Below are 21,180 nucleotides of genomic sequence, written 5' to 3'. Positions count from 1 at the left end.
CAGAGGTTGATGGATCAAAAGCTTTTCCTGCTAACAAGCTTTTTTTAGCATTGAAGTGCGAACAAATGTTTTAAAAAATGCGTAGTTTCATTACATGTGTAAGTGCCATTTTACATTTTTTTTTGCCTCTTCCATCAGTTCGTATTGGTCATATTGATTACAAATAACCCCAGTGGCCGAAGACACTGGCCTCCTAAGCCATGGATTGTGAGGTTTTGTCTTTTCTGAAGTGGCTGAAAGCAGAGTTGTGCAGCGGATGCGAGCTGGGCCCATAACCCAGAGGTCAATGGATTGAAACCATCCTCTGCTAACCAGTCTGTTTTTAAAATGAAACGCAAACAGAAATAAGAAAGCGGAATTTCATGGGAATGTGTCAGTGCCATACATTACACATTGTTTTTGCTGCTTCTATCAGTTCGTACTGGTTGAGAAAAGTAAACAGTGCCCCAGTGGCCTAATGGATAAGGCACTGGCCTCCTAAGCCAGGGATTGTGGGTTCAAGTCCCATCTGGGGTGTTTGAATGATAGTGGTGAAGCGGAAGCGTGCTGGGTCCATAACCCAGAGGTTGATGGATCAAAACAATTTCCACTAACCAGGTTTTTTAGCATTGAAGTGCGAACAAATGTTTTAAAAAATGCGTAGTTTCATTCCATGTGTAAGTGCCATTTTACATTTTTTTCCTCTTCCATCAGTTCGTATTGGTCATATTGATTACAAATAACCCCAGTGGCCGAAGACACTGGCCTCCTAAGCCATGGATTGTGAGATCTAGTCTTTTCTAAAATGTCTGAAAGCAGAGTGGCGCAGCGGAAGTGTGCTGGGCCCATAACCCAGAGGTTGATGGATCAAAAGCTTTTCCTGCTAACAAGCTTTTTTTAGCATTGAAGTGCGAACAAATGTTTTAAAAAATGCGTAGTTTCATTCCATGTGTAAGTGCCATTTTACATTTTTTTTTGCCTCTTCCATCAGTTCGTATTGGTCATATTGATTACAAATAACCCCAGTGGCCGAAGACACTGGCCTCCTAAGCCATGGATTGTGAGGTTTTGTCTTTTCTGAAGTGGCTGAAAGCAGAGTTGTGCAGCGGATGCGAGCTGGGCCCATAACCCAGAGGTCAATGGATTGAAACCATCCTCTGCTAACCAGTCTGTTTTTAAAATGAAACGCAAACAGAAATAAGAAAGCGGAATTTCATGGGAATGTGTCAGTGCCATTACATTTTTTTTGCTGCTTCTAGCATTGTGTAATTTGGCCTTGGATAAGCCTCTTCCATTGTGGGTTCCCAGGGGTTTTGATGGATCAAAACTGGGTCCATAAGCCAGAGGTTGATGGATCAAAACCACTAACTTTTTTAGCATTGAAATGCAAACAAATATTTTTAAAAAATGCGTAGTTTCATTCCATGTGTAAGTGCCATATACATTTTTTTTTACCTCTTCCATCAGTTCTTATTGGTCATATTGATTACAAAGAACCCCAGTGGCCTAAGACACTGGCCTCCGATCCATGGATTGTGAGATCTCGTCTTTTCTGTAATGGGTGAAAGCAGAGTGGTGCAGCGGAAGTGTGCTGGGCCCATAACCCAGAGGTTGATGGATCAAAAGCTTTTTCTGCTTTCAAGCTTTTTTTAGCATTGAAGTGCGAACAAATATTTTTAAAAATGCGTGGTTTCATTCCATGTGTAAGTGCCATTATACATTTTTTTTACCTCTTCCATCAGTTCGTATTGGTCATATTGATTACAAATAACCCCAGTGGCCGAAGACACTGGCCTCCTAAGCCATGGATTGTGAGATCTAGTCTTTTCTGAAATGTCTGAAAGCAGAGTGGCGCAGCGGAAGTGTGCTGGGCCCATAACCCAGAGGTTGATGGATCAAAAGCTTTTCCTGCTAACAAGCTTTTTTTAGCATTGAAGTGCGAACAAATGTTTTAAAAAATGCGTAGTTTCATTACATGTGTAAGTGCCATTTTACATTTTTTTTTGCCTCTTCCATCAGTTCGTATTGGTCATATTGATTACAAATAACCCCAGTGGCCGAAGACACTGGCCTCCTAAGCCATGGATTGTGAGGTTTTGTCTTTTCTGAAGTGGCTGAAAGCAGAGTTGTGCAGGGCGGATTGGGCCCATAACCCAGAGGTCAGCGGATGCGAGCTGGGCCCATAACCCAGAGGTCAATGGATTGAAACCATCCTCTGCTAACCAGTCTGTTTTTAAAATGAAACGCAAACAGAAATAAGAAAGCGGAATTTCATGGGAATGTGTCAGTGCCATACATTACACATTGTTTTTGCTGCTTCTATCAGTTCGTACTGGTTGAGAAAAGTAAGCAGTGCCCCAGTGGCCTAATGGATAAGGCACTGGCCTCCTAAGCCAGGGATTGTGGGTTCAAGTCCCATCTGGGGTGTTTGAATGATAGTGGTGCAGCGGAAGCGTGCTGGGTCCATAACCCAGAGGTTGATGGATCAAAAACAATTTCCACTAACCAGGTTTTTTAGCATTGAAATGCGAACAAATATTTTTAAAAATGCGTAGTTTCATTCCATGTGTAAGTGCCATTATACATTTTTTTTAACCTCTTCCATCAGTTCGTATTGGTCATATTGATTACAAATAACCCCAGTGGCCGAAGACACTGGCCTCCTAAGCCATGGATTGTGAGATCTAGTCTTTTCTGAAATGTCTGAAAGCAGAGTGGCGCAGCGGAAGTGTGCTGGGCCCATAACCCAGAGGTTGATGGATCAAAAGCTTTTCCTGCTAACAAGCTTTTTTTAGCATTGAAGTGCGAACAAATGTTTTAAAAAATGCGTAGTTTCATTCCATGTGTAAGTGCCATTTTACATTTTTTGCCTCTTCCATCAGTTCGTATTGGTCATATTGATTACAAATAACCCCAGTGGCCGAAGACACTGGCCTCCTAAGCCATGGATTGTGAGGTTTTGTCTTTTCTGAAGTGGCTGAAAGCAGAGTTGTGCAGCGGATGCGAGCTGGGCCCATAACCCAGAGGTCAATGGATTGAAACCATCCTCTGCTAACCAGTCTGTTTTTAAAATGAAACGCAAACAGAAATAAGAAAGCGGAATTTCATGGGAATGTGTCAGTGCCATATATTACACATAGTTTTTGCTGCTTCTATCAGTTTGTACTGGTTGAGAAAAGTAAACAGTGCCCCAGTGGCCTAATGGATAAGGCACTGAGCCAGGAATTGTGGGTTCAAGTCCCATCTGGGGTGTTTGAATGATAGTGGTGCAGCGGAAGCGTGCTGGGTCCATAACCCAGCAGGTTGATGGATCAAAAACCATTTCTACTAACCAGCTCTTTTAGCATTGAAGTGCGAACAAATATTTTAAAAAATGCGTAGTTTCATTCCATGTGTAAGTGCCATTATAATTTTTTTTAACCTCTTCCATCAGTTCGTATTGGTCATATTGATTACAAATAACCCCAGTGTCCGAAGACACTGGCCTCCTAAGCCATGGATTGTGAGATCTAGTTTTTTCTGTAGTGGATGAAAGCAGAGTGGCGCAGCGAACGTGGGCTTGGCCATAACCCAGATGTTGATGGATCAAAAACAATTTCCACTAACCAGCTTTTTTAGCATTGAAGTGCGAACAAATATTTTAAAAATTGCGTAGTTTAATTCCATGTGTAAGTGCCATTATAATTTTTTTTTTACCTCTTCCACCAGTTCGTATTGGTCATATTGATTACAAAGAACCTCAGTGGTCTAAGACACTGGCCTCCTTCGCCATGGATTGTGAGATCTAGTCTTTTCTGAAGTGGCTGAAAGCAGAGTGGCGCAGCGAAGGTGTGCTGGGCCCATAACCCAGAGGTTGATGGATCAAAAGCTTTTCCTGCTAACAAGCTTTTTTAGCATTGAAAGTGCGAATAAATGTTTTTAAAAATGCGTAGTTTCATTCCATGTGTAAGTGCCATTTACATTTTATTTTACCTCTTCCACCAGTTCGTATTGGTCATATTGATTACAAATAACCCCAGTGGTCTAAGACACTGGCCTCCTTCGCCATGGATTGTTTTTTCTTTAGAGGTTGGCGCAGTGAAGGTCTTTTGACCCACAACCATTTAGTTTCAAAAGCTATTACTGCACTGTTGGAGCTATGAAAGTGCAACCATTTTTCATTCCATGTTATACATATTTTACCTCTTCCACTGTGGAGCTATTGATTACACAACCATTTAGTTAAGATATTACTGCACTGGATTGGAGCTTTAGTCTTTTTGACCACAACCATTTAGTTTGCTATTACTGCACTGTTGGAGCTATGAACGCAACCATTTAGTTAGATATTACTGCACTGTTGGAACTAGAAACACAACGATTTAGTTAGATATTACTGTTGGAGCTATGAACACAACGATTTAGTTAGATATTACTGCACTGTTGGAGCTAGGAACACAAGCATTTAATTTGATATTACTACACTGCTGGAGCCAATAACACAACCATTTAGTTACATATTACTACACTGTTGGAGCCAATAACACAACCATTTAGTTAGATATTACTACACTGTTGGAGCTAGGAACACAACCATTTAGTTAGATATTACTACACTGTTGGAGCTAGGAACACAACCATTTAGTTAGATATTACTACACTGTTGGAGCTGGAAACACAAGCATTTAGCTACACCTGCAATAACATCTGTATGTGACAAATAACATGGTGTAAAATGTACTTTTCCCCACTCATCTCTTTACATTGCTGATACATATTCAGACTATGTCAAAGGCCCATCCTGGTAGATCTGAACCTAATGCAGCATGGAGTGATCAGATGACAGAAGTCTCATTTAGGTGCCAGGTGTAACTGAGGTCATAGATGCTCCATATCCATTACTTTGAGTGTTTTATACAACATGACTAAATGTGTTGCAGGGGCAGTCAAGAAATGGAACAGCAAGGCCACAGAACATGACATAAGCAGAGCTGTGGGAGACCACCTCAAGCCCCTGGTCGAGCCGGGGGTGATGTTTACCACTCCACCACGGCTTCGGCAGGCTGGAAAAGTGGGATTGATACTGTTTGATCCATTTGTTTGCTTTAGTTCTCAGTAGTTGAATCCGTCGACATATTGTTGATTTCAACAAATGCACTGAATTTACACTGTTTTTCATACTAAGATGGAGCAAGAATCTGTTGGACATTGGGTTAATTTATTTTGCAATATGTTCAAACTTTAATTATACAGCACTTTTGGATGCAACGTATCCAAGTATATATATCTATGTACGATGTGAGCAAATGAGGTGAGATAAGGGAGGTAAAGGTTAAAAAAAGGCCATGGTGGCAAAGTAAAGACAATATAGCAAGTAAAACACTGGAATGGTAGATTTGCAGTGGAAGAATGTGCAAAGTAGAAATAAAAATAATGGGGTGCAAAGGAGCAAAATAAATCAATAAAATAAATACAGTAGGGAAAGAGGTAGTTGTCTGGGATAAATTATAGGTAGGCTATGTACAGGTGCAGTAATCTGTGAGCTGCTCTGACAGTTGGTGCTTAAAGCTAGTGAGGGAGATAAGAGTTTCCAGTTTCAGAGGTTTTGTAGCTCGTTCCCGTCATTGGCAGCAGAGAACTGGAAGGAGAGGCGGGCCAAAGAAATAATTGGTTTTGGGGGTGACCAGAGAGATATACCTGCTGGAGCGCGTGCTACAGGTGGGTGATGCTATGGTGACCAGCGAGCTGAGATAAGGGGGGACTTTACCTAGCAGGGTCTTGTAGATGACATGGAGCCAGTGGGTTTGGCGATGAGTATGAAGCGAGGGCCAGCCAACGAGAGCGTACAGGTCGCAATGGTGGGTAGTATATGGGGCTTTGGTGACAAAACGGATGGCACTGTGATAGACTGCATCCAATTTGTTGAGTAGGGTATTGGAGGCTATTTTGTAAATGACATCACTGAAGTCGAGGATTAGTAGGATGGTCAGTTTTTTTAATTTTTAATTTTTAATTTTTTAAATTTCACCTTTATTTAACCAGGTAGGCTAGTTGAGAACAAGTTCTCATTTGCAACTGCGACCTGGCCAAGATAAAGCATAGCAGTGTGAACAGACAACACATAGTTACACATGGAGTAAATAATTAACAAGTCAATAACACAGTAGAAAAAAAGAAAGTCTATATACATTGTGTGCAAAAGGCATGAGGAGGTAGGCGAATAATTACAATTTTGCAGATTAACACTGGAGTGATAAATGATCAGATGGTCATGTACAGGTAGAGATATTGGTGTGCAAAAGAGCAGAAAAGTAAATAAATAAAAACAGTATGGGGATGAGGTAGGTAAAAATGGGTGGGCTATTTACCGATAGACTATGTACAGCTGCAGCGATCGGTTAGCTGCTCAGATAGCAGATGTTTGAAGTTGGTGAGGGAGATAAAAGTCTCCAACTTCAGCGATTTTTGCAATTCGTTCCAGTCACAGGCAGCAGATAACTGGAACGAAAGGTGGCCAAATTAGGTGTTGGCTTTAGGGATGATCAGTGAGATACACCTGCTGGAGCGCGTGCTACGGGTGGGTGTTGCCATCGTGACCAGTGAACTGAGATAAGGTGGAGCTTTACCTAGCATGGACTTGTAGATGACCTGGAGCCAGTGGGTCTGGCGACGAATATGTAGCGGGGGCCAGCCGACTAGAGCATACAGGTCGCAGTGGTGGGTGGTATAAGGTGCTTTAGTGACAAAACGGATGGCACTGTGATAGACTGCATCCAGTTTGCTGAGTAGAGTGTTGGAAGCAATTTTGTAGATGACATCGCCGAAGTCGAGGATCGGTAGGATAGACAGTTTTACTAGGGTAAGTTTGGCGGCGTGAGTGAAGGAGGCTTTGTTGCGGAATAGAAAGCCGACTCTAGATTTGATTTTCGATTGGAGATGTTTGATATGAGTCTGGAAGGAGAGTTTACAGTCTAGCCAGACACCTAGGTACTTATAGATAGGCTGCCTTCGATACTGTGAACCATCAGATCCTCCTCTCCACCCTCTCCGAGTTGGGCATCTCCGGCGCGGCCCACGCTTGGATTGCGTCCTACCTGACAGGTCGCTCCTACCAGGTGGCGTGGCGAGAATCTGTCTCCTCACCACGCGCTCTCACCACTGGTGTCCCCCAGGGCTCTGTTCTAGGCCCTCTCCTATTCTCGCTATACACCAAGTCACTTGGCTCTGTCATAACCTCACATGGTCTCTCCTATCATTGCTATGCAGACGACACACAATTAATCTTCTCCTTTCCCCCTTCTGATGACCAGGTGGCGAATCGCATCTCTGCATGTCTGGCAGACATATCAGTGTGGATGACGGATCACCACCTCAAGCTGAACCTCGGCAAGACGGGGCTGCTCTTCCTCCCGGGGAAGGACTGCCCGTTCCATGATCTCGCCATCACGGTTGACAACTCCATTGTGTCCTCCTCCCAGAGCGCTAAGAACCTTGGCGTGATCCTGGACAACACCCTGTCGTTCTCAACTAACATCAAGGCGGTGGCCCGTTCCTGTAGGTTCATGCTCTACAACATCCGCAGACCCTGCCTGCCTCACACAGGAAGCGGCGCAGGTCCTAATCCAGGCACTTGTCATCTCCCGTCTGGATTACTGCAACTCGCTGTTGGCTGGGCTCCCTGCCTGTGCCATTAAACCCCTACAACTCATCCAGAACGCCGCAGCCCGTCTGGTGTTCAACCTTCCAAGTTCTCTCACGTCACCCCGCTCCTCCGCTCTCTCCACTGGCTTCCAGTTGAAGCTCGCATCCGCTACAAGACCATGGTGCTTGCCTACGGAGCTGTGAGGGGAACGGCACCTCAGTACCTCCAGGCTCTGATCAGGCCCTACACCCAAACAAGGGCACTGCGTTCATCCACCTCTGGCCTGCTCGCCTCCCTACCACTGAGGAAGTACAGTTCCCGCTCAGCCCAGTCAAAACTGTTCGCTGCTCTGGCCCCCCAATGGTGGAACAAACTCCCTCACGACGCCAGGACAGCGGAGTCAATCACCACCTTCCGGAGACACCTGAAACTCCACCTCTTTAAGGAATACCTAGGATAGGATAAAGTAATCCTTCTCACCCCCTCCCCTTAAAAGATTTAGATGCACTATTGTAAAGTGGCTGTTCCACTGGATGTCATAAGGTGAATGCACCAATTTGTAAGTCGCTCTGGATAAGAGCGTCTGCTAAATGACTTAAATGTAATGTTAAATGTAGATGTCCAAATATTCAAGGTCGGAACCATCCAGAGTAGTGATGCTAGTCAGGCATGCGGGTGCAGGCAGCGAACGGTTGAAAAGCATGCATTTGGTTTTACTAGCATTTAAGAGTAGTTGGAGGCCACGGAAGGAGTGTTGTATGGCATTGAAGCTCGTTTGGAGGTTAGATAGCACAGTGTCCAAGGACACAGTCCAAGTTTTACAAGGGTATGTTTGACAGCATGAGTGAAGGATTATTTTTTTGCGAAATAGGAAGCCAATTCTAGATTTAACTTTGGATTGGAGATGTTTGATGTGGGTCTGGAAGGAGAGTTTACAGTCTAACCAGACACCTAGGTATTTGTAGTTGTCCACGTATTCTAAGTCAGAGCCGTCCAGAGTAGTGATGTTGGACAGGCGGGCAGGTGCAGGCAGCAATCGGTTGAAGAGCATGCATTTAGTTTTACTTGTATTTAAGAGAAATTGGAGGCCACGGAAGGAGAGTTGTATGGCATTGAAGCTTGCCTGGAGGGTTGTTAACACAGTGTCCAAAGAAGGGCCAGAAGTATACAGAATGGTGTCATCTGTGTAGAGGTGGATCAGAGACTCACCAGCAGCAAGAGCGACATCATTGATGTATACAGAGAAGAGAGTCGGTCCAAGAATTGAACGCTGTGGCACCCCCATAGAGACTGCCAGAGGTCCGGACAGCAGACCCTCCGATTTGACACAATGAACTCTATCAGAGAAGTAGTTAGGTAACCAGGCGAGGCAATCATTTGAGAAACCAAGGCTGTCGAGTCTGCCGATGAGGATGTGGTGATTGACAGAGTCGAAAGCCTTGGCCAGATCAATGAATACGGCTGCACAGTAATGTTTCTTATCGATGGCGGTTAAGATATTGTTTAGGACCTCTGAAACCAGAATCCATAGCAGAGAAGGTATGGTGAGATTCGAAATGGTCGGTAATCTGTTTGTTGACTTGGCTTTCGAAGACCTTAGAAATGCAGGGTAGGATAGATATAGGTCTGTAGCAGTTTGGGTCAAGAGTGTCACCCCCTTTGAAGAGGGGGATGACCGCGGAAGCGTTCCAATCTTTGGGAATCTCAGGCGATATGAAAGAGGGGTTGAACAGACTAGAAATAGGGGTTGCAACAATTTTGGCAGATCATATTAGAAAGAGAGGGTCCAGATTGTCTAGCCCGCTGATTTGAAGGGGTCCAGATTTTGCAGCTCTTTCAGAACATCTGCTATCTGGATTTGGGTGAAGGAGAAATGGCGGGGGCTTGGGCGAGTTTCTGTGGCGGGTGCCGGGCAGTTGACCGGGGTAGGGGTAGCCAGATGGAAAGCATGGCCAGCTGTAGAAAAATGCTTATTGAAATTCTCAATTATAGTGGATTCATGACAGTGTTTCCTGCCTGTGTGTATTGGTTCCTAATTTCCCTGAAAAGTTGCATATCACTGTAGGACCCATAACTTCACCTAACAATAACGTAGACCTACTGTACGACCCATAAATTCACGTAACAACATTGACCGAGGACTATAAATCATTTCATATTTCAGTTGAAACATGGAAACTAAAATGTCTTTGTCATGACATTTCATAACCTGATCACCAGATAATTTTGTGAATAATCCCACTAGGCTACTCTGTAATGTGTTGTCATTCTAAATGTCCTGAATAATGGAAAATAGCTCTGTGTATTGTACAATAGCCTATTCATCAAGGAACAGTTCTCTACACATTATGAGCTAAGTATATCCGTGCCCAAACTGACTAACGGCACCCTACTCTAAATCAAGCAGACAATAACAATATAAACACCAATTTGTTGGGGATGTTGGATCCAACATGGAGCACGGCATAAGTGTCATTGCTGCATGTCATGATGTTTGTCATTTGACTGGCAATCAGAAAATTATATCCTGGATCAGCTGATGATAGTTGAAAACATGACTAACTAAATAGCTTCAGTATTAAGTATTATGTGTAATTATGTGTGCACTGTGATTGAGATTGTGTCGTCTGTGGACCTATTTGTGCGGTAAGCAAATTGGAGTGGGTCTAGGGTTTCAGGTATACGGCTGTGATTATAATCGAAGAGAATTCCCTTGGTAGAAAATGCGGTCGACATTTGATTGTGAGGAAGTCAGGTGAAGAAAAGGTCTTGAGTTCCTGTATGTTGTTGTGATCACACCACGTCTCGTTAATCATAAGGAAAACGCCCCCGCCCCTCTTCTTACCAGAAAGATGTCTGTGTCTGTCGGCGCGATGCTTGACGAAACCAGCTGGCTGCACCGATTCTATTAGCGTCTCTCAAGTTAGCCATGTTTCCGTGAAGCAATAACCGATGCACTGGAATTATCCCTCTACATCCTTTACACATACAGACATTTCAGTCACGTGTGCATAAGGGAGAGGGGTGTATATGATGTCTGCAGGTCAATGCAACTGAGAAATTTGATCCTTGTCATCGTTCTCTGTGAATATCAGTAATGATTGTGAAATATTTTGTTAATTTCATGAGAGCAACATGATATTTCATGATTTCTGGACAACCATTTTTATTTAATGTCTATTAAGAGTATCTTATCAACTTTATTTCACTTGGTGATGTTTCATTATAGAGAACATAACATGACAATACATTACATCTAAGTAGCTGAATATGATTATGGACCAACAGTGTAACAGTTTGAAGGACACAACTCCTGTTATTCTGGTCAAACAGTGAGAGACCAGTTGATAAAGGAGTGGGGATTTTTTGACAATTAGGAAACAATATGTCATGTTTTACTCGTACCTCAGCCAGCATTGTGAATGGTTAGGAAATCATATTTAATGTTTTACTCGTACCTCAGTCAGCATTGTGAATGGTTAGGAAATAATATTTAATGTTTTACTCGTACCTCGGTCAGCATTGTGAATGGTTAGGAAATAATATTTAAGGTTTTACTCGTACCTCAGCCAGCATTGTGAATGGTGTCTGATGCAGTGACATACTAGACCATGGCAGTAAATCTAATACTTAGGTGTTTTTAGTCAGGCATGAAAGGTCTGTGATGGTTCTGGGGTTATAAGTTAATGACCTTGGAATTCATTTCTGGCCATACTGGCAGGGTCTGAATCAAACCCAATGTCCATCTGGTACACTGACAGGGTCTGAATCAAACCCAATGTTAAGGGGAGGGAAGATTGGTCAAGAGGGTGATGATTATTGTTGTTCTACTGCTTGATTGTTATGCAACAACACTGTTTACAAAAGCTTTGTTAAATCAGCACAACAGCTTTCAGCTGTGCTAACATAATTGCAAAAGGGTTTTCTAATGTTTAATTAGCCTTTTAAAATTATAAACTTGGATTAGCTAACACAATGTGCCATTGCAACACAGGATTGATGGTTGGTGATAACGGGCCTCTGTACGCCTATGTAGATATTCCATAAAAAATCTCCAGCTACAATATTCATTTACAACATTAACAATGTCTAGACTGTATTTCTTATCAATTCGATATTTTAATGGACAAAAAATGTGATTTTCTTTCAAAAGCAAGGACATTTCTAAGTGACCCCAAACTTTTGAACGGTAGTGTACATCTACATGATATATTGTTACACCATGTAGGAGCAGTATAGACCTAGTATGTTCATTATATACATCTACATGATGTATTGTTACACCATGTAGGAACAGTATAGACCTACAGTAGCTAGCTACTTATTTAGATTTTTATGGTGACTTAAATTAAACTGCCTTAAATGTTCTGTAGTAAAAAAAAAAAATATTCGCACTAATCAATCAACACATTCAGGTCTCTGTGTGTCTCAATATAATAGTATTATTTAATTAATTCCATTTAAAATAAACTTTATCTGAAAATAAAATATGATCCTCAACTGCGTTTCCCCTCCAGTCAGCAGACGACGTGTGCGTCTTTCAGGCGACGCTGCCAGCGTGACGTATAATCTAGTGGACGGTTCTTCAGAAACTGCTCGTCAACCACCTCCGTAGCTTGCTAGTCAACATAGGCGAAAGATTCAAGCTATTTAGACGCTTTCGGTGTATATTAACTACTGTGTTTTAGACACACTTCTGTCGTATCTACTTGTTAACCTATTGCGTTATTTTGTATTAGTCAGCTATAGTAGCTGGCTGGTTAAGTTAGCACTAGCCTAGTCGCTAATGATAGCTAACTAACATCCCCGACCATGAGCTCCCTAAACTACTCTCCTCCGGTTAAAGAAGAGGAGGTCTGCTGGACGGAGAAAGAGGGTCTGTGGCAGATCATTGTTGTGAAAGAGGAAAAGGAAGAGGAGGATGTTACAGTAAAACAAGTAGAGGGTGAGGCTGTTACAGTGAAAGAAGAAGAGAAAGACGTTTCAGTGAAAGAAGAGGAAGACTCGTTCAGAGTGACAGATGTTACAGTAAAAGAAGAGGGGGATGCATTTTTTGGAGTGAAGAAGGAAGGGGAAATTACTGTCACATTGAAAGATGAAGAGGAGGAGATAGGAGATCTGATTAACACCAGTAAGTACCGCCTTAAATGTGTTTTTAACTTTGGATATTCGGAGTTAGCTCGTCAATACCTCTTCAACGGAGGGCCCTGGGATGACGACTGATATGTCTAGAATCAGACAAGGTAGAGAACAAGCTACCCCTTGTTTTCTCCGTTCCGTTTCCACAAAGTGACTTAACATATTATATTTGAGAAGGGTCTATCTGCTGTAGTGATGTTTTACTACACATCGTGCCCCCCATTAGTGCCATGTGAGAGTTGGGTTGGCTACACCAAAGATTATGGATATACTGACAAGATGTCTCCCTGCTCTAACAAGGGGAGTCGTTGTCTTTCTCCTGCCTATAATTTCTTTGGATTGGTGGATACATCTTATTATTGTAATCTATTGTTTATATTCTATGAGGGTTGTTGTTGTCAACCGCCTGTATTCAATGGAGAGATGCTAAGCTACTAGCCTCATGGCATGAATATGCATAGCGATCTGGAGACAACTTCTATAATGTTTTTTATCAAAGTTGTCTGTATATCACGTGTCCACATAACATCTTAAACATTACGAAACTTCTGTTGGTTCAAGTAAACCTCACATAGCAAATATGCCATTCATTTTGTTGTTGAGCAAATTCAACATTTTCCACATTGGGTTGATAATGGTTTCCACTTGGATACAACCTACTGTAGCCTACTGACATGACCTAGAGAGATGCAACCTACTGTAGCCTACTGGCATGGCAGAGAGTTACAACCTACTGTAACCTACTGGCATGTCCTACTGTAACCTACTGGCATGTCCTACAGAGATACAACCACTGGTATGCAAGCATTTCTAAACTTTTTTCTCTCACTTTTATGGGGTATTGTGATGTCATTATGAGATATTGTCTGTAGATTGATCATTAATAAATGTATGTATATGTAATGTAATAAATCATCAATTTCAGAATAGAATGTAACGTAACAAAATGTGTCAAAAGGAAGGGGTCGGAATGCACTATATGTTCTAGGGTGTCGAGCAAAAACATACTGCTCTCTTTCTACCAATTGGTTGGTTGAATATTATGTGTATTTTTCCATATAGACACACCCCCTGTGTTTAATAAAATCATCTGTATGTGTTGAATCAAATCAACTGTTTGTGCGGAACTTGTTATGTTATGATGTATTTTTCCACATAGAACCATATAGAACTTGAACTGAACTGATGCTTCAAGCGTTTGATTAAATAATTAACACAAATGACTTGAGGAAGCCAGAGATCAATATAACCAGAAGAAAATAACCACCTGACCTGCTGCTGGCCTTCCTAAATTCTGACGTGATGCTCATTAAGTTTCCGGTAAAATCTGCAAACTTTTTCCATTTCCATTTAGAGAGCCAATTTATCTGACCATTACTACCGATCTGTGTGCCAGTTATGAACAAGTTACGACACCTGTGCTCTCTAACTACGTAACATTTAGTGTCTCCTTATGTTATGCTGGGAAAACAGTTTTCATGGACACAAATCTTAAATAATTTCAGAGTTTGCTAAATCCAATGGTTATAACCGAGAGTCACCTTAACTTTATTGACAACACCCAAATGGATACTGTCATTAACGCTTTAAAAAAATAATTACACATAATTCTTAATAGTGTAGCTGTTTTGTTACAGTCACATGTTTAACTATCATCAGCTGATCCAGGAAATCATTTTCTGAATGCCAGTCACATGACAAACATCACGACATGCCACAACAACCAAAGTGCTTCTTCATTCATTACTCTCCCCAAAGCCAACACCTACTTTGGTCACCTTTCCTTCCAGTTCTCTGCTGCCAATGACTGGAACAATTTGCAAAAATCACTGAAGTTGGAGACTTATATCTCCCTCAGTAACTTTAAACATCAACTATCTCAGCAGCTTACCGATTACTGTAGCTGAACACAGCCCATCTGTAAATAGCCCATCCAACTGCCTACCTCATCCCCATGTTTTTGACTTTTTTTGCTCTTTTGCACACCAGTATTTCTACTTGCACATCATTATCTATACTTCGCTAATATGGCATATTTATTGCCTTACCTCCCTACTCCATTTGCACACACTTTATATAGATTTTTCTGTTGTGTTATTGACTGTACTTTTGTTTATCCCACGTGCAACTGTTGTTTTTGTCGCACTGCTTTGCTTTATCTTGGCCAGGTCGCAGTTGTAAATGAGAACTTGTTCTCAACTGGCCACCTGGTTAAATAAAGGTAAAATAAAAGAATAATATTAATAATTGTAACTTCATTGACAACACCCAAATGGATACTGTCATTAATGTGGTTCTTCAATAATTACATCATTCTTAATACAGTAGCTGTTTTGTTAGTCACATGTTCAACTTATCAGCTGATCCAGGAAATAATTTTCTGAATGACAGTCAAATGACAAACATTACGACATGCAACAACAACCAAAGTGCTTATTCATTCTTTACTCTGGTAAAGACAGTTATGCCGTGCTCCACGTTGGATCCAACATGCCTAACACATTGATGTTTATAATGTAATTATCTGCTTGATTTACAGTAGGGTCTCGTTAGTCTGTTTGGAAATGGAGATACTTTGCTCATAATGGGTAGAGAACTGTTCCTTGATGGATAGGCTATTGTACAACACACAGAGCTATTTTCCTTTGTTCAGGACATTTAGAATGACAACCCATTACAGAGTAGCCTAGTGGGATTATTCACAAAATTATCTGGTTATGAAATGTCATGACAGACATTTTAGTTTCCATGTTTCACCTGAAATATTAAATGATTTATAATCCTAGGTCTATGTTATTGTTAGGTGAAGTTATGGGTCCTACAGTAGGTCTATGTTATTGTTGGGTGACGTTATGGCTGATGTTAAAGCTAGCCAAAGAGCATTTTACTGGTTAGTATGTAGCAGTTGATTTGCAACAAAAACACATACAATTATAATCCAAAAGTAGTGTGAAATGTACTCATATTCAACCTGGAAATGGAGAGGCTATTTTGCTGTTAGCCTGTGAGATCTCCACTGAGTTTTCCCCCACGGTGGTGAATTAGTGAATAGACACAGAGGTTAATGTCAGTTTCCTTGAGTAGTACTCCTGATCTTGCTCTGTAATATTCATAATACATTGTGAAAAACTCAAATCTTTACTCACCATTTTTGCTCCAGGCAGATATACTACATCCATAACTATCGGTTTCCTCATTAGCAGGGAGATGTTTCTGTTTGTGCTTTGCACTCGTGCTGCAATTTTAGCAAACACAGAAAAGGGCCTACATTGGAGACCAATAGTTGTCTGGCACACTGCTTAGGATTTCAACAACTTGAATAACTTATTTCTAGTTACCACAAGATAAAATATGACTTGTTGCTAACTTGACTGTCTTCATTGTCAAATAATTGAACAGACGTCAATTGTTGTAGAACTCATGGGTATGCTCTGGGCATCATCTTTTACCTCAAATAAACAGTGGATTTCTGCTGTTGTGGGCCTTTAACTTCTTGATGCACCCATCCCTTTTGCGGGATCATTTTCGTCAACATCCACTAAATTGCAGAGCGCTAAATTAAATTACTAAAAATATTTAATTTTCATGAAATCACAAGTGCGATATAGCAAAACACAGCTTAGGTGGTGGTTAATCCACCTGGCGTGTCATATTTCAATAAAGCTTTTCGGCGAAAGCATACCAAGAGCTTATTTAAGGACATCTCTCTCAGTAGACATAATATTAAACAGCTAGCAGCCAAGTAGATTGGTCACGAAAGTCAGAAAAGCAATATATTAAATTGCATACCTTTGAAGATCTTCGGATGTTTGCACTCACGAGACTCCCAGTTACACAATAAATGTTCCTTTTGTTCCATTAAGATTATTTTTATATCCAAAATTCCTCCATTTGGTTGGCGCATTACGTTCACAAATCCACAAGCTCGAGCGGTCACGACATCGCAGACAAATTCCAAATAGTATCCGTAATGTTCACAGAAACATGTCAAACGTTTTTTATAATCAATAAGTTGTTTTTACAATATATAATCGATAATATTTCAACCGGGACTGTATCTTCTTCAATAGGAGAGAGAGAGAAAATGGCTGCTCCAAGCAGCCAAAACTCTGGGGACACCCAGCTATACACTGACGCGATGTGATCTGTCTCGCTCATTTTTCAAAATAAAAGCCTCAAACTATGTCTAAAGACTGTTCACAACATGGGGAAACCATAGGAAAATGAATCTGGTTGATATCCCTTTAAATGGAGGGAAGGCATTCAATGGAGCATGGAGCTTTCAAAATAGAAGCCACTTCCTGGTTGAATTTTCCTCAGGTTTTTGCCTGCAATATCAGTTATGTTATACTCACAGACAACATTTTGACAGTTTTGGAAACTTTAGAGTGTTTTCTATCCTAATCTGACAATTATAGGCAGTTTAATTTGGGTACGTTTTTCATCCAAAAATCAAAATACTGCCCCATACACTCAACAGGTTAACCATCTGTCTGACTTAGTCATGACAATCGTGGATCCTCTGTGGAGTCTCAACAACATTATGATGCTGATGCGGCAGAGAAGAGTCTCTCCAGATCAGAACACCTCAAAATACAACAGCAGAGACCCACAGGGAAGAAATCTCACTGCTGCTCTGATTGTGGGAAAAGATTCAACTCTTCATCAGACCTTAAAATACATCAAAGAATTCCCACTGGAGAGAAACCTTATGGCTTTGATCAATGTGTGAAGAGTTTTACTGGGTCAAGCTGTCTCACTATTCATCAGCGAATACACACAGGAGAGAAACCATTTAGCTGTGATCAATGTGGAAAGGTTTTCGGCACATCTCGTGGTCTGACAAAACACCAGAGAACACACACAGGAGAGAAACCTTATATCTGTGATCAATGTGGGAAGAGATTTACTCTGCTAAACAGCCTGATAGTACACCAGCGTACACACACAGGAGACAAACCTTATAGCTGTGATCAATGTGGGAAGAGTTTTACTACATCTAGCTATCTAACTATACACCAGAGAACACATACAGGAGAGAAGCAATATAGCTGTGATCAATGTGGTAAGGGTTTCGGTACATCTGGCTGTCTGACAAAACACCAGAGAACACACACAGGAGAGAAACCTTATAGCTGTGATCAATGTGGAAAGAGTTTTACTCAGTCTACCAGCCTTACATCACACCAGAGAACACACACAGGAGATCAAGCTTATAGCTGTGACCAATGTGGGAAGAGTTTTGGTTCATCTGGCCGTCTGGCAACACACCGGAGAACACACACAGGAGAGGAACCTTATACCTGTGGCCAATGTGGGAAGAGTTTTGGTACATCTGGCTGTCTGACAAAACACCGGAGAACACACACAGGAGAGAAATCTTATAGCTGTACTCAATGTGGGAAGAGTTTTACTCATTCAACCAGCCTGATATCACACCAGAGAACACACACAGGGGAGAAACCGTATAGCTGTTATCAATGTGGGAAGAGTTTTGCTTCATCTGGTCTTCTGACTGTACACCAGAGAATACACACAGGAGAGAAACCGTATTGCTGTGATCAATGTGGGAGAAGTTTTACTCAGCTAAGCAGCCTGGTATCTCACCAGAGAACACACACAGGAGAGAAACCGCATAGCTGTAATCAATGTGGGAAGAGATACTCTGATAAAAGATCTCTGATCAAACATCAGAAAATACATGTTGTTTCATGATATCATTGAAATAATGTAGAATGTTTTCAATATTGTGGAAGTATTTTAGTCATGTCACAATATAGAATGTTTTAACATTGTAGGAGCAGTATTCTAATGATGTCACAATGTAGAATGTTTTAACATTGTAGGAGCAGTATTTTAAGGGATGTCAGAATGTAGAACCCTACACGTTTGTTCTGAATTGAAAGAGTACTATTTATGAGATTTAACAAAAATTGTCTAACTTGCTTGTTGAAAACTGAAAGTGAAAGTTGATAAGATGTCTTCGGGTCTTTTTTTCAATGACTTGAAAACAACTTAAATTCAACGTACAGCCTATACACATGGACGCAATATAATAAATTGGTCTATAATCAATTTTATTAAATATCTTACATCACTCCAGCATTTCTTTACATCCAAGTGCCAATTGTCTTTATTCCACAACTGAAGAAGAGTGATGCAAATCACCTCATATTTCAAACATCCAGCCTGACAAAATATACATTTTTTATCAGTCCATGTTTACAAAGGGGTGTCCATTTGCTTTTGATATTTCATATTTACAATTCATGTAACATTTAGTAATCATAATTATTCATGCAACCAAATGACTATTTTTTGTGTAGAATTGTTATCCTGCTTTTAGAATAGCAGGGATCATTCTCAGATGTTCCAACCTAAATGTTCTAGAGCATGACATTGGGGACTGGGCCCCGATCCAACAACATGCCTATCGAGATATTGCAGGAGTTTGCTCTTGAAATCAGACATGACTAATACAATTTGATTTGAGTTTTGTTTGGGCTCGTTCCAAGGGGATGAGAGTTCTAGAAGCTAGTGAGTTCTTTGATTCTATAGGAAGAAAAAGGAGAAAAAAAATTCTATGATTGTATTTTATCATTTAGAAGTACGTGTTTTTTCTTGTTTTTAATTGTTGACAGCCAGTAGTCACCATGTTTATATTGTAGAAGGTGAAGCATTGTAGTAGATTATAATGTGAAATGGAAGTTGTTTTCTGTTGGTGGTAAGCAAACGTGTCCAACAAAAATATAGGTTATATTTGTTGTCTTAAGGGGGATGGTGTTACAGGCTTTGGTTTTTCCATTTATGTTTTGAGGTTGGACTTTAGAACGTAAAGCTCGTCAGCAGGTCAGCAGGTATAGCTCGTTAGCACGTAGGAAGCACTGATTGGTGTCACCTCGTTAGTCAGTATGTGTTACACCTGTGCTGGCTTGTCCATCTCGTTAGTGAGAAGGTGTTTCACCTGAGCTGGTCCAGGTTCTATTTAAGAGTGTCTGGCCCAATGCTACAGTGGTCTTGATAGATGTGGAGAGTCAACACCTTTAGTTTGCTCCACCTTTTTGGATTTTCAAAGATGATTTGATTCCTGTTTATAAGTTTGAGGTGGTGGGAGAGTGCGCCATTTTCCGTGAAGATGAAATACATCTGGACCGTCGGTTCCGGGGATTGGACTGGCCAACACGGTGCGCTTTTCTTGGCGGGGAAAAGAGATGGAGCCTTGGGGAGAGAAACATTTGGAAGGAACATTTTGATGGGGCACCTAAAATTGAACGTTAGAGATGTTCTCTGCCTTCAGGGAACCCAATGGAGAAGGGGTTTGATGTAACCCTTCATATTTGGAAGAAAAACACAATGAGATTAATGAAGATGGTAAAAAAGGAAAGAAGGTCCCCTGTGTCATTACACGGTGACCAGCCTGGCAAGAAACAACTTCAGGGTGGTCACCGTAACCATGTACAATCCGCACGTGAAGGATGAAGAAGTGAGGGCCTTTCTGGGGAGATACATGGACAATGTCTCTTCAGCGAGGTACCTCAGGGACTCCCTGGGTTTCTGGAATGGGAAGAGAGGCTTCCAGGCGTTACTCAGGGAGTCCCCGAAGAGTGTGGATGGCTACCTCCATCCTCCGGCGATGTTCTCCCTGGGGGCTGACAGGGGAACACTCTACTATGCACGTCAGCCCCCGTTCTGCAGGCGTTGTATGGCCTATGGCCATATCCTGGCCACGTGCAGCGCCAAGAGGTGTCGGTTTTGTTTGTGGGTCGGAAGAGCACGAGGCCAAGGAATGTGACGAGCCCAAGGGTCGGAAGAGCACGAGGCCAGGGAGTGTGGCACAGAAAGCCCAAGGCTTGCCAAAGGGTGTGGCTCAAAAAAGAGCACACCTGTGGAAGGAGTGGAAGTGATTGCCGGGGACGGAGGGAGGTCTGGGAGGGAGGGGTGGGAGGTCATACAGCGTCTGCAGCTGGGGGTGGAGGAGCGGGGGATGGGGGAGAAGAGAGGGAGCTTGGCATGCGGATTGTGGAGGGGGCTAAGGATGGCACAGGGGAATGGGTTGGGATGGAGGACGGGTGGGCGCCTGGGTCAGGGTGGGAGGGACGTCCCCGCCGGTGGAGATGGACCAGGGGAGCATCGGGTGAGTCTCCTGGTTTTTCTTTGGTTTTGGGGTTTATTTGTTGTATATAATTAAATGAATAGTTCTGTTTCTTTTTTTTAGTCTAAATGTTAGGGGGTTAAGGGATAATGTTAAAAGGAGGGCGTTTTTTTGTTATTTAGAGGGTGTGGGGTTTGATTTCTGTTTTTTACAGGAGGTTCACCTGAGGGATGGTGGGGATGTGTGTAGATTTAGGAGGGAGTGGGATAAGGGGGAATCTTTTTGGGGCATAGGAGGGGTGCACTCAACAGGAGTAGGGATTCTGTGTGGGAACAGAGAGGTTAAGGTA

General features: G+C 41.8%; 2 protein-coding genes and 2 non-coding genes across 4 annotated transcripts in view; 3 read left to right on the top strand and 1 right to left on the bottom strand.

The window, feature by feature from the left end:
• Positions 1-21,180, bottom strand: part of LOC118370090 (zinc finger protein 501-like) — a 311,132-nt gene that overhangs the window by 129,181 nt on the left and 160,771 nt on the right. The window lies entirely within an intron of this gene.
• Positions 444-516, top strand: trnar-ccu (transfer RNA arginine (anticodon CCU)). The gene has a single exon. It is a non-coding gene; the product is annotated as a tRNA-Arg (tRNA).
• On the top strand, positions 2,334-2,406 carry trnar-ccu (transfer RNA arginine (anticodon CCU)). The gene has a single exon. It is a non-coding gene; the product is annotated as a tRNA-Arg (tRNA).
• LOC118380599 (zinc finger protein ZFP2-like) lies at positions 10,871-19,765 on the top strand. Its single transcript, XM_035767581.2, has 2 exons — positions 10,871-10,932; positions 17,242-19,765. Exons 1-2 carry the CDS (start codon positions 10,871-10,873, stop codon positions 18,452-18,454), a joined length of 1,275 nt encoding a protein of 424 aa, XP_035623474.2. The 3' UTR covers positions 18,455-19,765.

Source organism: Oncorhynchus keta, chromosome 37 (genome assembly GCF_023373465.1).
Source record: "Oncorhynchus keta strain PuntledgeMale-10-30-2019 chromosome 37, Oket_V2, whole genome shotgun sequence".
NCBI lineage: Eukaryota > Metazoa > Chordata > Actinopteri > Salmoniformes > Salmonidae > Oncorhynchus > Oncorhynchus keta.
Note: the sequence above shows the minus strand (reverse complement) of the source record. Positions and strands in the feature narration are given on the sequence as shown.

Bases quoted from the DNA above. Each gene is read 5' to 3' on its own strand.
- LOC118380599 (XM_035767581.2), top strand. From the start codon at position 10,871: ATGATTATGGACCAACAGTGTAACAGTTTGAAGGACACAACTCCTGTT. The intron at 10,933-17,241 runs GTGAGAGACCAG...TGTCTGACTTAG, and splicing joins CCTGTTATTCTGGTCAAACA to TCATGACAATCGTGGATCCT.